Source organism: Micropterus dolomieu, linkage group LG12 (genome assembly GCF_021292245.1).
Source record: "Micropterus dolomieu isolate WLL.071019.BEF.003 ecotype Adirondacks linkage group LG12, ASM2129224v1, whole genome shotgun sequence".
NCBI classification, from domain to species: Eukaryota; Metazoa; Chordata; class Actinopteri; order Centrarchiformes; family Centrarchidae; genus Micropterus; species Micropterus dolomieu.
Window position 1 is genome coordinate 19,593,593 of NC_060161.1, and position 12,264 is coordinate 19,605,856.

Sequence of the window (12,264 nt, forward strand, 5' to 3'; positions counted from 1 at the left end):
CTGTCATTATTTTGTACATTTTATAGATTAGTTAATCAAAAAAGCTTACTTATTGCTAAATCATAATGACAGATAGGGTTGGGCAATGATTACAGATCATTGCAAATCAATTTTAATGGAAGTGCACTGTGTCAAGTATTTTTTTGTTTATTACTGAGCCCTAAACAATTGTTTTCTGCCAGTGTATTTGTGGCATCAGCATCTTGAAAGACAACAGAATAAAGTAACTTTCTGCGTACATTTACTCAAGTACTGTACTCAAGTACAAATTACAGGTATTTGTACTTTACTTGAGTATTTTCTTTTCATGCCACTTTCTACTTCTACTCCATTACATCTAAAAGGGAAATATTGTACTTTTTAATTCACTACATTCATATGGCAGCTTCAGTTACTAGTTACTTTACAGAGGGAGATTTTTACGGTCAAAACACATGAAGAGCTTAAAAAATATGATGCTTTGTAATAAATTAACAGCAGTTAACTCAACACTTTATAAAAGTAGAGCCGGTACATTTCTTGATTGACAGACATTTAATTGGCAACTATTTTGATAATCGTTCAAAAACATTTCATGGTTGCAGCTTCACAAATGTGAACATTTGCTTCTTTTCCTTTTGATTATTCAAATGTTTTTTTTAATCATTTTGAGGTTTAGACTGACAAAAAAAGCATTGTGAAGGTGTCACTTTGGGCTCTGGGCAATTGTGAAAACATGTTTCACTATTTGGAGAATTTTTACTATCGATCGAATCAATAGAGAAAATAATCAGCAGATTAATCCATAACGAAATTTTTATTAATTGCAGTCTGATACAAAATAGTTGAACCTCAAACAACTACAACAGTAAAATCCTGCTTTTACATTAATGCATGAGTAATAATAATCTAATGATATAATATATAATAGTACAACAGTGGACATTATTATTCTGCATTGAATACTTTTACTGTTTTTTTCCTGATTATACTTACTTACTTTTAGTTATATTTTCAATGTGGTACTTTTACTCGTAACAGTATTTTTACAGCGAGGTATTAGTAAACAATCTGAATACCTCACTCACCACTACTTTCTGCACTAGAATCATGAAAAGTGACAAACAGGATTTCTTTCTGCACCGGCTAGCCTACATGTTGCAGTTATCTCACAGCACTGGCTGAGTTTGTCTTTTCTCTTGACTTATGAGACTTTATGAAAATTGTGTTGTTGTGCTGTTTACCTTTATGATTCTAAGCAAACTGTAGGCCAAATTAAAACTAAGCAAAATTAGTTATTAAGGTCTTTGTTTTTAGATGTGTTACAAGGTCTTGATGGAACACAGTTTGATAATATGATAATACACAATGCATAAAAATAAAATCAGTATTATTACATTATTGAGCCTGAAAAGTCCTTAATTCTTAAAACAACAACAAAATCTGCCAGTGTTGTAAGATTAGTACTAAGATCAATAAAAGAAAAGGTTTGTGTGTCTCTGTCTTAAAAACAGAATAAGGCAACTTATTATATAGCAAGACCTTTAGGACTCAACAATAAACAAAACATTTTGGCAGAGTTTTCTAAAATTGTTAAACATTTAATATGTTAAAAGTTACAATTATTTTACAGAACAAGAAGATATTTATCCTTGTTTTGTTGAAATAAGACCTTTAGGACTCAGTATAGACAACTTTTACTTGATAAGATGGTTACTGTATGTGTCATTGCTTTACAAAATTCTGTCCAAATAAACGATTAAATGCAAGTACACTTAGGTTAGGTTTGTGTTTTACATGGATGAAGATATGTATCTTATGTATCAGAACAGTGGAATTTGTGCACCCATTTAGCATATCATGAAACATACCAGTATTAGTAAAAAATCTTATTATCATGATATTGATTTCAGGCATTTTTCCCAGAACAGTTGCGTCTATCCCTTTATAGAGAGCTGAAACCAGCCTGAGGATCATTTAGCCTGTAAACAGCAGTCCTCAACATCCCCAACAATGACCTTATCTCGCTCCCATCTTCTCCTCACATCGCCTGCAGGGAAAATGGAAGAGGGCGTGTGGGTGGGACGATGTGTATGTGATCATGTATGCACGTGTGTCGAGGCATGTTGTCAGCACTTCAGATCTCTATCTCCATCAGAGCGGCTGCAGAGGTTTGACACTAATGATGACAATGCCAGGCGGCAGGGCGGCAGATGTAATTGGCATGTCTGAAGTCACATAGTCACACAAGCTCCCTTAGCCTAAACAAGCCCTCGATGCCAGCCCCATAATATAAACCCACCCTAGATGCACGGCTACAAATACCCTGCACGCTGGCTCGACAGCTCAGAAGACACAGAGCTGCTACCATCGCCATCAGCCCCAAGGACAGAAACCAGAAGAGAAACCAGAAGATTTAAGGTAAGCATGTGGTTTCTTTTCAAATTCATCTTCTTGTGTGTTGATGTCACTGACTCTGGCTGTCTTGCTCTGCCCAGATGCTTTGCTCCAGGTTTGTGCTACCTGTCCTGGCAGTGTACCTGTTGCTGGAGGAGATATCTGCTGCTGTTTTGCCAAGCAGATTCAGAAACAAAAGGGTAGGCCTTTACACACAACATCCATGTCCCCTGTCGGACAAATCAAATACCTTCAGGCACGTTATCCTCTGCAGTCTATTTGTCTTTTTTGATAATCTGATTATTGTCCTCAGGAAGTCAACTGGCAGGACCGAGAGCTCTTCCCCCGCCCGCCTGATCGCTTAGATCAGGGGGACCTCTCCGTGGGCGAAGCTGAGACTTTCCTCGTCCCAACAGAGCACTTTCCTCTTCAATACCGGAACCAGAACCAGAACCAGTACCAGTATCAGCGTAAAGCCAATGAAAAGAGGTGGGGACAAAATAAGCCTTATCACAGTTTCAATGGCTTTTATAAAATCAGTGAGGATGACAAAATGTGATTTGATGGTAACTGGAAATGTCATAATATAAATAACTTCAGCCATCATCGAAATCAGTGTAATTAAATCTGAAATTCTTTTTTTGATCTACAGTGACAAATGTGTAGATATTTCTGAATCATGTTTTCTGTCATTACAAATACATTTTAAACATAATTAAGACTATCTAACTTTAAGACGTCTTGGCTGTTGTTGCTTTTGTGCTTTTTAAATCAAATGAGTTTAAAGTTTTTTTAAGAGCTGAATGATTTTGAAAAAATATCTAATTACGATTTTTTAGACTGATATTGCAATACGATTTGTGATATTACGGGAAATTATCAGTTTTACATAATTATTTTCATTTTCATTGAAAAAACATATTTCAGTGATTATGGTGAGACTTTTGCAAGGATCCGTATCAAACAAAGATGTGTGATCTGTGTAGTCTGTAGAATATGATGTGTAGGCCAGGGCATCTCTGCAGCATGACAAACTCTAATTTAAAATGGTATTTTGACACACTTTTCACATTCAACAAATATTGCACCTCTGATTAATTGTTCAGCACAAGTTTGTTTTAGGAATGCGTGGTGCCGAGATAAAGAGTATGAATAAAAAGTATAAATTATAGTCATGGCACAATTAAGTGTTTTGGCCTGAGCTTGTCTTCCCTTTGCTGCTGTGTCTACAGAAGGAAGGTGGCGCCACTGGACTCTATTGGCGGCTTTCAAATGTCCACTTTCCGAACCCGAAAGGTGAGTGGTCTCTGTATTTCTTGAATACTCAAGTCACTTGTTTCCAATGCAAATCAGCCTGCATCACAATGCTATTTAAATGCCACCTGCTCTACTCACAATGTTTCTTCATATCTGGTGCAGACCTATATGACTCTGCTTTTGTCAGATTAAAACACTGAGCGTTTCTATGATTGTGTTACAGGATGAACCTGACCTCCACTGGGAAGAGTACAGGGACTAGAGACCAACTCCAATAACTGAGCTCACATTTTGTCTGCGCTTTTCCATATGTGAACCTTGTACAATATGTTCCATATTTATTCATGGACTGCTATTTAACGCGCTGCCTCACTAACAGGTGAGATGCCTGTCGACCCACTCCCTCTAGTGGTACAAGACACGAACATGACAAACACTGCTGTGTGCCAAAATCTAAATAAATGTGACAAAACAACTGCTTCAAAGTATTTTTGTGTGTCCTTTCAGTATAAAATGATCAAAAATACCACCATAACTTTATGTTCCCAAAGACTTTTATTTTTCAAGCTACGATTAAAGAAAACATCAGACTGCAGAAAATATAGATTTTGCTTGGGTATTTTCTCTCTTCACTTTCACATATGTACAGTTGTCAAAGAACAGAATATGTACACAGAATAGAAGTTGTAGAGAGAGTGCAACTGCTACTGGAGACTTACCAAGAAACTCCCACCAACAAAAGAAAAAAAAAAAAAAAACAAACAAAAAAAAAAAGCACATGGTAAAACCAAACATAAACAAATGCCACAACCTAGGCAGCGTCAACTTATTTTCTGTACACTACAACTTTGTTCTCGATGTGAGACAATCTTATGTCCATTCTCTGATGCGGGCGCATCCCTAATCCCGCTTCTCAGAAAGCTAAGAAATAAACATATCACATGAAAACAGAAAAAAAACTAATATTTTACAACCATTCATAAAACGAGCCTCAGAGCCACTTTGACATAGTAAAGCACTGCCAAACCATTCGTCTATCGGCAACATTAACCCCTCATATCAGATGAGTTTTTAACATGAAAAATAAAAAACAAAAACAACCCCACATGAAACGAAAACATAAAAATTTAACAGCTTTCAATGTAAATGTTGTTCATGGTAAATGGCTATCAATGATTGATTAGCAAGCCAGACAGGGAGAAACATTAAGCGCTCATTCATGAATGTACGCAGCTACATGCCAAGTACAGATTTAATTAGCCGGAGCTCCTCGTATTCCAGATACCACCCATATACGCAGCTGAAATGGTATTTGGATCTATATTTTAAAAAGTGCACTGGCAGAAGAATTGTCTGTGTGCAATTTGAAATGTAGAAATTTAGATGCAAAACAGTAAATGTTCTCAGATTGTATGAATTCAAAGATCACTTATTCTAGTAGGAGTGAGAGCTCTACATTTTAAAGTTCAGTGATCATCACTGACAACCCAAAACTAAAATGGAAACTCAGAAACGACTCGCCAAAATACGATCAGAACTAATACGAGCTGCCCACCTAGCATTATGACACACTTCTAAACAAATAACAGGAGTGACATTTTGCATCCCTTCAGCTATAAATGTTATCAATGTGTAAAACTAATGGAAATTTTTCACTCATTTGTCGATATCCTCAAGAAATCATTTATGTCAAAATGTCTTCCCAGTTAATATGAGTACACGTGAAAATATGTGTGCACATCACCAGCACAGTATACAACAATAAAGCCAATTAATGAAGGAATTAATTAGTAACAAATAAATGATTCTCCACTGTCACTTCTGTCCAGTTCTTCACAGTAGCCAAAGACAAAACAAAAAGTAAGAAAGAACAAAAAAAAGTGAGGGATAAATAAGAATGGTTGTGATTGTCAAAAGAAATCCTACAAAAGTGACAATACAGTTGCCATCCAGGTGATAATTCAGGCTGTTTTGGCTGTAGGCATCAAAGAAAACAAGTGTCAGGAGGACAGCAAAACAGGGTGGGTGCTGCTCGTCCCCTCCCATCCTCTCTAGGGGTCTTTTTTGTGTCCTGACCGCCGCACGTCCCTGCACTTGTGGCAGTAAAAGATGTCGGGAACGTTAGACTTCTTGATCTTCGCACACGACAAGTGCACCCATATGCCGCACTGGTTGCACTCGATCATTGGCCGCCCTGCAAATGGCTTCCCGCAGTAACAGGTGATCAAGTCCCACGAGTCATCCCCTATGATGAGAAAGAGAACAGAGTTAAAAGGATATTACAGCTGATTAAAAAGTCGACAATCTGTACATTTTGAGAATCGTTACCAGAATTAGACAGTCTGGTGTTAAAACATTTATTAGATACAGACAGATCATCTTAACAAACGGAAGTTACTTTGAAGGACAAACGCATAATGTCATACCCGACTCCACCATAATGTCTTCATCGGCGATCCAGGTCTCCCCCTCACTGGAGCTCATCTCCGCTTCCCTGATGGAGTCGTCTGGCTGCATCTTCTCCAGGTCCTGCGTGCTTGGGGTGGAGTCCCCATGCGCCGCCAGCTCCTCTCTGAGGGGTCGTACCTCTGTATGTGTATGCCGTGCCTCAGAGTCTGTCTCGCTTTGAGCAGCCGAACTTTTGAGCTTCTTAGCTTTGGGCGGTTTTGAGTTTTTGCTGCGCTTAATCCGGGCTCTTTTCTCGCCTTCACTGCTGCCACTATCTGCTGCCGTCATGGCAGAACCCAGTGACAACTTTTTCAGTTTTTTGTCTTTCTTGCGCTCTGCCTTAGAGCTGGCCTGGCTGTCATACAGGGAGTCTTTAAGGCGCATCTTGTCCAGCAAACTGCTATCAGAGTGCATGCGGCGAATAGTTTTGCCCTTATTTGCTCGAGCTTTACGGACAAACGTATGGATGGTGTGAATGTCGGAGCTTCCATCTGCCCAAGTATTGCCCGTGGAGCTGCTACCTCCACCACCAACATCTGCCGACAACCCTGAACTGTGTGCAGAGCTGGATGATGTTGGGGACCACGAACTTTCCTACAAGACAACAAGAAGAAAAAAACATTTTGGTATTGCTTCACAACTGGAGGGAGGCAGGCAATGACAGTCATTTCTAATAACTGTGACATTCATAGCAGCTTACCTCTTTTGGACTGGGGATGTAGCCAGCATAGGCCAGGACAAAGCTGCAGAACTTGTTGAAGTCCTCAACAGTCCTCTTTTTCCTCTCTGTGGGCTATAGAAAGCACACACACCTTTGTTTAAGAAAGTGAATCTAATCTGAACAAGCTCCAACAACTCAAAAAAGGTACATAATAAACTACTCAAAGTAACATTTAAAAGTACTCACCAGAGGTTCAGTTTTGCACGTTAACAGTGAATCTGGTGGAGATAAAAAAACAACACAAAACACAAGTATGTAAGTTACAAGTGAAGCAGTACTGACTCTTATTTTCACAGAAACATCTTATATACAGAATAACCAAGCACACAGTTGCCTGAGGGTGTGATGCCACACATGTGGACTAACGCTAGCATTAGCTTGCTAATACGGCTCAATAACTTAATCAGGGTTATTAGTGATGAGCACGTTGAGCTTATTTAGGAACCGTGCTTGTTTAGACACGTTAAATTGACCGACGGAGTTTACGGATGACCGTTTGAGCGGAACGTTATCAAGTCAGTTATCGGCTGTTAACGTTGGTTGGCTGCAAACAACCGCAACCGGTGTCACAATCTCAACTTCACACAAAGTCTGGATATTTCGGCATCAGCCACGATTAAATGTTAAATCTATTCGACGTAAAAACAAATGACGTTACGTTAGTTGATTTTTGGGAAAGCGAAGCTAAAAAGCTCAGATTGTTGGCTGCCAAGCTTTAAACCTGTCATTTTGTATTGTCCTGATGCTACATGCTAACGTTAGCTGAGATTCAGGTTGGAGGAAAAGCTAGCACAACACGCTAACTTTATGCAGTTTGCAGCAATAACGGCAAAGACGGCTTCGACTTGTGAATGTTTTTAAGGTCCGATATGTTTATCGAGTTGTATTTAAACTTGACATTGCTAACGGCTATTACTGATTTTTATAAGTCAACTTGTGCTAACAATTAGCCACTTGGTCAGCTAGCTAATCGCGCTAGCGCTCTTGAACTCGTAGTTAGCTTGGCGTTAGCAAGGTGTAACGTTTAATCGGCCGTGTTGTCAGCGCTGGAGTTTGAGCCTGTGTTAAAAAATAGTATTTTTCGTGGCTAACAAGTGAGCTAATTTAACTTAAAAATCGACCAATTAGGGTGTGTGTTTCAGTTAGATTGTAGGGTAACGTTAGCTATCCAGCTATTAACGTTAAGCTAGACGGATCGGCGCGTTAACCAACAAGCTAACTTAACTGTGCAAGGAAACCGTTAACACTGTTAGCTACGTAAATCGTAACAGAACATAAGATATTCACTTTAACACAACTTTCATGGCATTTTGACCACAAAACACAAGCTGGTCAAGGGAAAGTCGTGTTATTAATAACGTACAGCTTACGCAATCAAACATAACGTTTGGCATAACTTACGTTGGGTTAAGTTAGCCATCTAACGTTATGTCCGCAAAACACGACAGATTTAAACACTGGACAGATTCACATCACACGAGGGACAGTTTGTTTAATGTATCTGCACTGATGCTGGTGAAACGTACCTTGGTGCTCAGACATTATGTCAAGCATTGTCGCCTCACCGACAAGGCCTCGATCCAAGAACCAGAAGCAGCAGCCGAGCTAGCCGGAGAGTAGCGGCCGTCGCGCTGCGCCTTCCACCGGCGTGGCTGCACCGTTCCGCCGGGCAACTTTAGCAGCAGCAAGCCGATGGCGCGGAACACCGAAGACACTAAAAACACTGTACTGTAGGCCGAATTTGTGATATGTCCTCGCTGGGGGGATCCGTTACAACAGCTAAGGTTAGCGTAGTGTCGCCACACTAACGTTATTAGCCTGACAAAATACTAATTCCTCTGTCGTTTAACGTCCTGCACTTATAGCTCCTTTTTCTTCGCCATTGCATTTATAACAATCGGTACTGAAATGTGGAACAACGGTTAAAAACTCCTTAGCTAAACGCGAGTGCTAGTGAACGTAGGTCCATAATGAGAACTTCTCCGATTAAGTTTTGTCGTTCTTCGCTGTATGCACACAAAACGACCGGAGTTTTGACTTTATTCCGCACGGTCTTCTCCGTGCGCGGCAGAAACCTCTTGAGGCTGCCAGCGCAGTGTTTCCTGTGGTGCATGCTGGGTAACGTAGTTCACGCAGTCGTTCACCCCCCTAACACAAGCACGGGTATGTAAATGTTGTCGAACTACATCCCCCACATATGAACAACAGCACAAGGAAGGGAACTCTGGGATGTGACGTTTTTTAAGGTACAGTCTAAACAGGCTTCTCGTAGCTATTAGCGAAACATGCTGGACTCGGATTGAGCAGAACAAGCTTTATATTTATTTTCAGGTGTCGCCATTCTGAACTTTGATGGGTGTTGTTCTTCTGCCGTTAAATTGCCGAGTTGTCCGGTTTTTTTTTATTGTATACGTTTAAATAGGGGGTTTAATCAGAAGCATGCTAACTAGCTGAAGCTACCTTATACAATTTACTTTTATATATTAGTACCATGTTGACTGAGTTATTGCAAGGCACTGATGCTGGGGGTTTTTTGATAATTCAAGGTAAATGCCTGAAAGTCAACACTGCGAACGATAACGTAAAACTGCTATGTGAAACTAAGCAAAAACACACAGTAAAGTCATGTAATTTATACTTTCATTGGTAGATACTGCTAGTTGTTCTGGTCGACACCTCCTGAAGAGCTTCATCAATGCTGTGTTGAACAGGTATCTATAACAAATGCATTATGACGATTGTTTAGTTATGTATGTGCTGTAACTTGTGAATGTTTCTAAATTATGTATGTAACCTGTCTGGACTGTTATTAATGTAGGGAGGAAGCTGTCCATGTCCTTGGCTTTGAAGTTAGTGAGGAAGAGCTGAAAGATGGGTTGAAAGGATCACCCATTCAGAGGTAACTAACTAAGATTAGTGCTGAAGAGATTAGTCCGTCAGCAGAACATTAATAGCCACTTACTTTGAGACTTGTTAATAGTAATTTATTAAGTAAAATGCAAGAATCACAGGTTCCATTTTAAGTGTGAGCATGTTTTGCTTTTTGTCTGTTTTAAATCTTTGTAAATTGAATTTCGTTAGGGTTTAAACTATTGATCAAACACAATAAGACGTTTGAATACAGCATCTTGAATTATTTGAACTGATGATGGGCATCAGTTCTCATCATTTTCTGATATTTTATAGACTAAATGATTGGAAAAAAATAATCAGTAGATTACTCGGTAATGGAAAGTATAGTTTCCTGCAGCCCCTTTTTTATTAGGCATCTTAATTAACCTGTAACCAAACTGTTTTTTGTCACTTCAGGCTACACTTTCACAATGCTTATACAGACCCCCTTGGCTGGACCGATCACCCAGCTTTCACAGTTCACCAGTTCTGTTTGGTGGAACTTGCACATCTGGTCAAGCAAACATCTCACCCCAAACCACCTACCTTAGTGATCGACTCCCTTTCGTGGATTTTGAGACACCTCAGTCCACCCGCTGTCTGCAAGACTCTTCAACAACTTAGAAAAGGTGATAAATTATCTACTTAATGTCTGTGTGTCAGTGCAATGTCACAGGTTTTTTGTAGTGAATGAAGCTGTGATATCCAGGCTGTAGGCGTAATTGTAAAACATTTGTCTTTAATGATCTTTTAATAGAAATTTAACAGAAATATTTATTAAAAGCGTATCTAAGCATGGTCAAACAAGGAGTAAAGTGGAACTTTAAGACCACACAGTAATTCCACCATTTAAAGGTCTCTCTCTGTGTTTTTCATTAGGGGGAGCTGTGAGAGCTATTATTGGTCTGCTGCATGCAGATATGCATCAGAGGGGTACTGTGGGAAGTGTGTGCCATTTGGCTACTTCTGTCATCACTGTAGTGCCTGGGATAAGGGGAGACGAAGCAGTGGCAAGGATAACAAAGCGGTCAAAATCGGGGAAAGTTATGCAAGATGTAAGCAATTCTTCCTTTTGGATGACTATTTTGTGTTCCTACACTATTTCAAAAAATATTGATAACTTGTTTTTGCTTTTTTGTCCTCAGGAGGAGGTTTTCAGCATCAAAGAGGATCTTAAAGTCATAGTACAGGGCAAACCCAGCCAACTTGGACCTAAACAGACTGACCCTGAAGAACAGGAGGTGCAAAATAACACCTTCCTACCATATGCAGATAAATAGGATAAAGATAGTGCTCAGATATGACTTTTAAGTGTCCTTTTTGTGTTTGTGTAGACGGACCCTACAGCCAACTTGACCTTCAACCTTCGACTATCTGATACAGAGCGCGAGGCCAAGCAGAAGCTTGCACTTCCTTTTGTCTTCAGCAAAGAGAAGTGAGACACTTTTCCGCAATCGTTATATTATTCAGTTATTACGTTTCATATTCTGTTATTTTCCTTAAATTACTTTTTTTTCAAACAACCAAAAAACGCTGCGCCCTTTTCCTTTCACAGGAAAACGGCTCTGCTCCACTCAGGCCCGGGTTCAGGACGAATTCTTTATGAGCCTGATGCCAACGACGACTATGACCAGGAGGACCCTGATGATGATCTGGATGTGTAGGACATAAAACCCACTGAATGATGATGATGTTTCATGTCTTCATTGCCATTAAAAGACACTTGAGTTGATTTCAGTAGTGCAGATTCAAAGCCATACCACCAGCTCATGGAGCCTTGAAGATATAAAATAATACAATATGTCTATAAAAAATATGTATTGCTTATTAAATTGTTTAATCTAAGAGTGTTTACTAATATTATTGATTAACTTAATTTTTCTTAAATTTCACTTGTTTTCTTATTGAATACATTTGTTTTTTAAGTTTTGTACCATGTTGGTTTTTCATAAAAATTTAATGTTGTACATATAGTGTACAATTAGTCATCCAACGGACTCTTTGACATGATTTAGTGCAGTGGTTCTCAATAAAACTAAATATGGGGGTGGTTCAAAAGAGGATTTAAGTGACTAAAGAAAAACACATTGTGTTGTATAATTATATTTTGCTAATTCCTTGTAAAATACTGGATACTTCTTCCTTTCTTTTCCAGAGCCTCTAAAATCCTACAGTACAAAAGATAGAATCCAAGAGGGCAACAGTAATGCTCACAACCATCCATATCACAGCCCTAAAATGTGATCAGGGTCACAAGTAAATGTGTCATTGCCAAACATAATCACTAAAGTTTATTCAGACCTCTATACATGAAGTGGAAGTAATATTTAAGAGATCAATTACTATGATTGCAGACTTTACTTAATGATTTTCATGTTGACCATTTGGATTCTGTAAAGCCCAGGTCTATTTGCACCAAATGATAATTAATTTACAGTAAATAATTTTAAATAACATCACTTAATCGATAGTCCTATTTGCTTGGCAGTGTGAGAGTGGATTGTGGATTAGTTTTAAGTAATTAGGTGTAGTAAAACTTATTCTGGGTTATCTGGCAAAGGTGTCTGCTG

General features: G+C 39.0%; 2 protein-coding genes across 2 annotated transcripts; one reads left to right on the plus strand and one right to left on the minus strand.

The window, feature by feature from the left end:
* Positions 1 to 4,169: 4,169 nt before the first annotated feature.
* phf23b (PHD finger protein 23b) lies at positions 4,170 to 8,898 on the minus strand. Its single transcript, XM_046064957.1, has 5 exons — positions 8,329 to 8,898; positions 6,989 to 7,020; positions 6,782 to 6,874; positions 6,060 to 6,675; positions 4,170 to 5,878 (listed from the first exon to the last, which is right to left on the minus strand). The coding sequence occupies exons 1-5, from the start codon at positions 8,354 to 8,356 to the stop codon at positions 5,685 to 5,687; spliced, it is 963 nt and encodes a 320-aa protein (XP_045920913.1). The 5' UTR covers positions 8,357 to 8,898; the 3' UTR covers positions 4,170 to 5,684.
* A 156-nt stretch (positions 8,899 to 9,054) lies between these two features.
* On the plus strand, positions 9,055 to 11,539 carry elp5 (elongator acetyltransferase complex subunit 5). Its single transcript, XM_046064958.1, has 8 exons — positions 9,055 to 9,348; positions 9,453 to 9,513; positions 9,621 to 9,701; positions 10,112 to 10,323; positions 10,574 to 10,749; positions 10,840 to 10,935; positions 11,029 to 11,129; positions 11,250 to 11,539. Exons 1-8 carry the CDS (start codon positions 9,294 to 9,296, stop codon positions 11,356 to 11,358), a joined length of 891 nt encoding a protein of 296 aa, XP_045920914.1. The 5' UTR covers positions 9,055 to 9,293; the 3' UTR covers positions 11,359 to 11,539.
* The last annotated feature ends 725 nt before the right edge of the window (positions 11,540 to 12,264 follow it).

Excerpts from the sequence above, each read along its gene's own strand:
- phf23b (XM_046064957.1), bottom strand. The coding sequence starts at position 8,356 with ATGCTTGACATAATGTCTGAGCACCAAG. Across the intron at positions 7,021-8,328 it reads CATAATGTCTGAGCACCAAG|ATTCACTGTTAACGTGCAAA; the intron begins GTACGTTTCACC and ends TATCTCCACCAG. Across the intron at positions 6,676-6,781 it reads ACATCCCCAGTCCAAAAGAG|GAAAGTTCGTGGTCCCCAAC; the intron begins GTAAGCTGCTAT and ends GTTGTCTTGTAG.
- elp5 (XM_046064958.1), top strand. The coding sequence starts at position 9,294 with ATGTTGACTGAGTTATTGCAAGGCACTGATGCTGGGGGTTTTTTGATA. Across the intron at positions 9,514-9,620 it reads ATCAATGCTGTGTTGAACAG|GGAGGAAGCTGTCCATGTCC; the intron begins GTATCTATAACA and ends TTATTAATGTAG. Across the intron at positions 10,750-10,839 it reads CGGGGAAAGTTATGCAAGAT|GAGGAGGTTTTCAGCATCAA; the intron begins GTAAGCAATTCT and ends TTTTGTCCTCAG.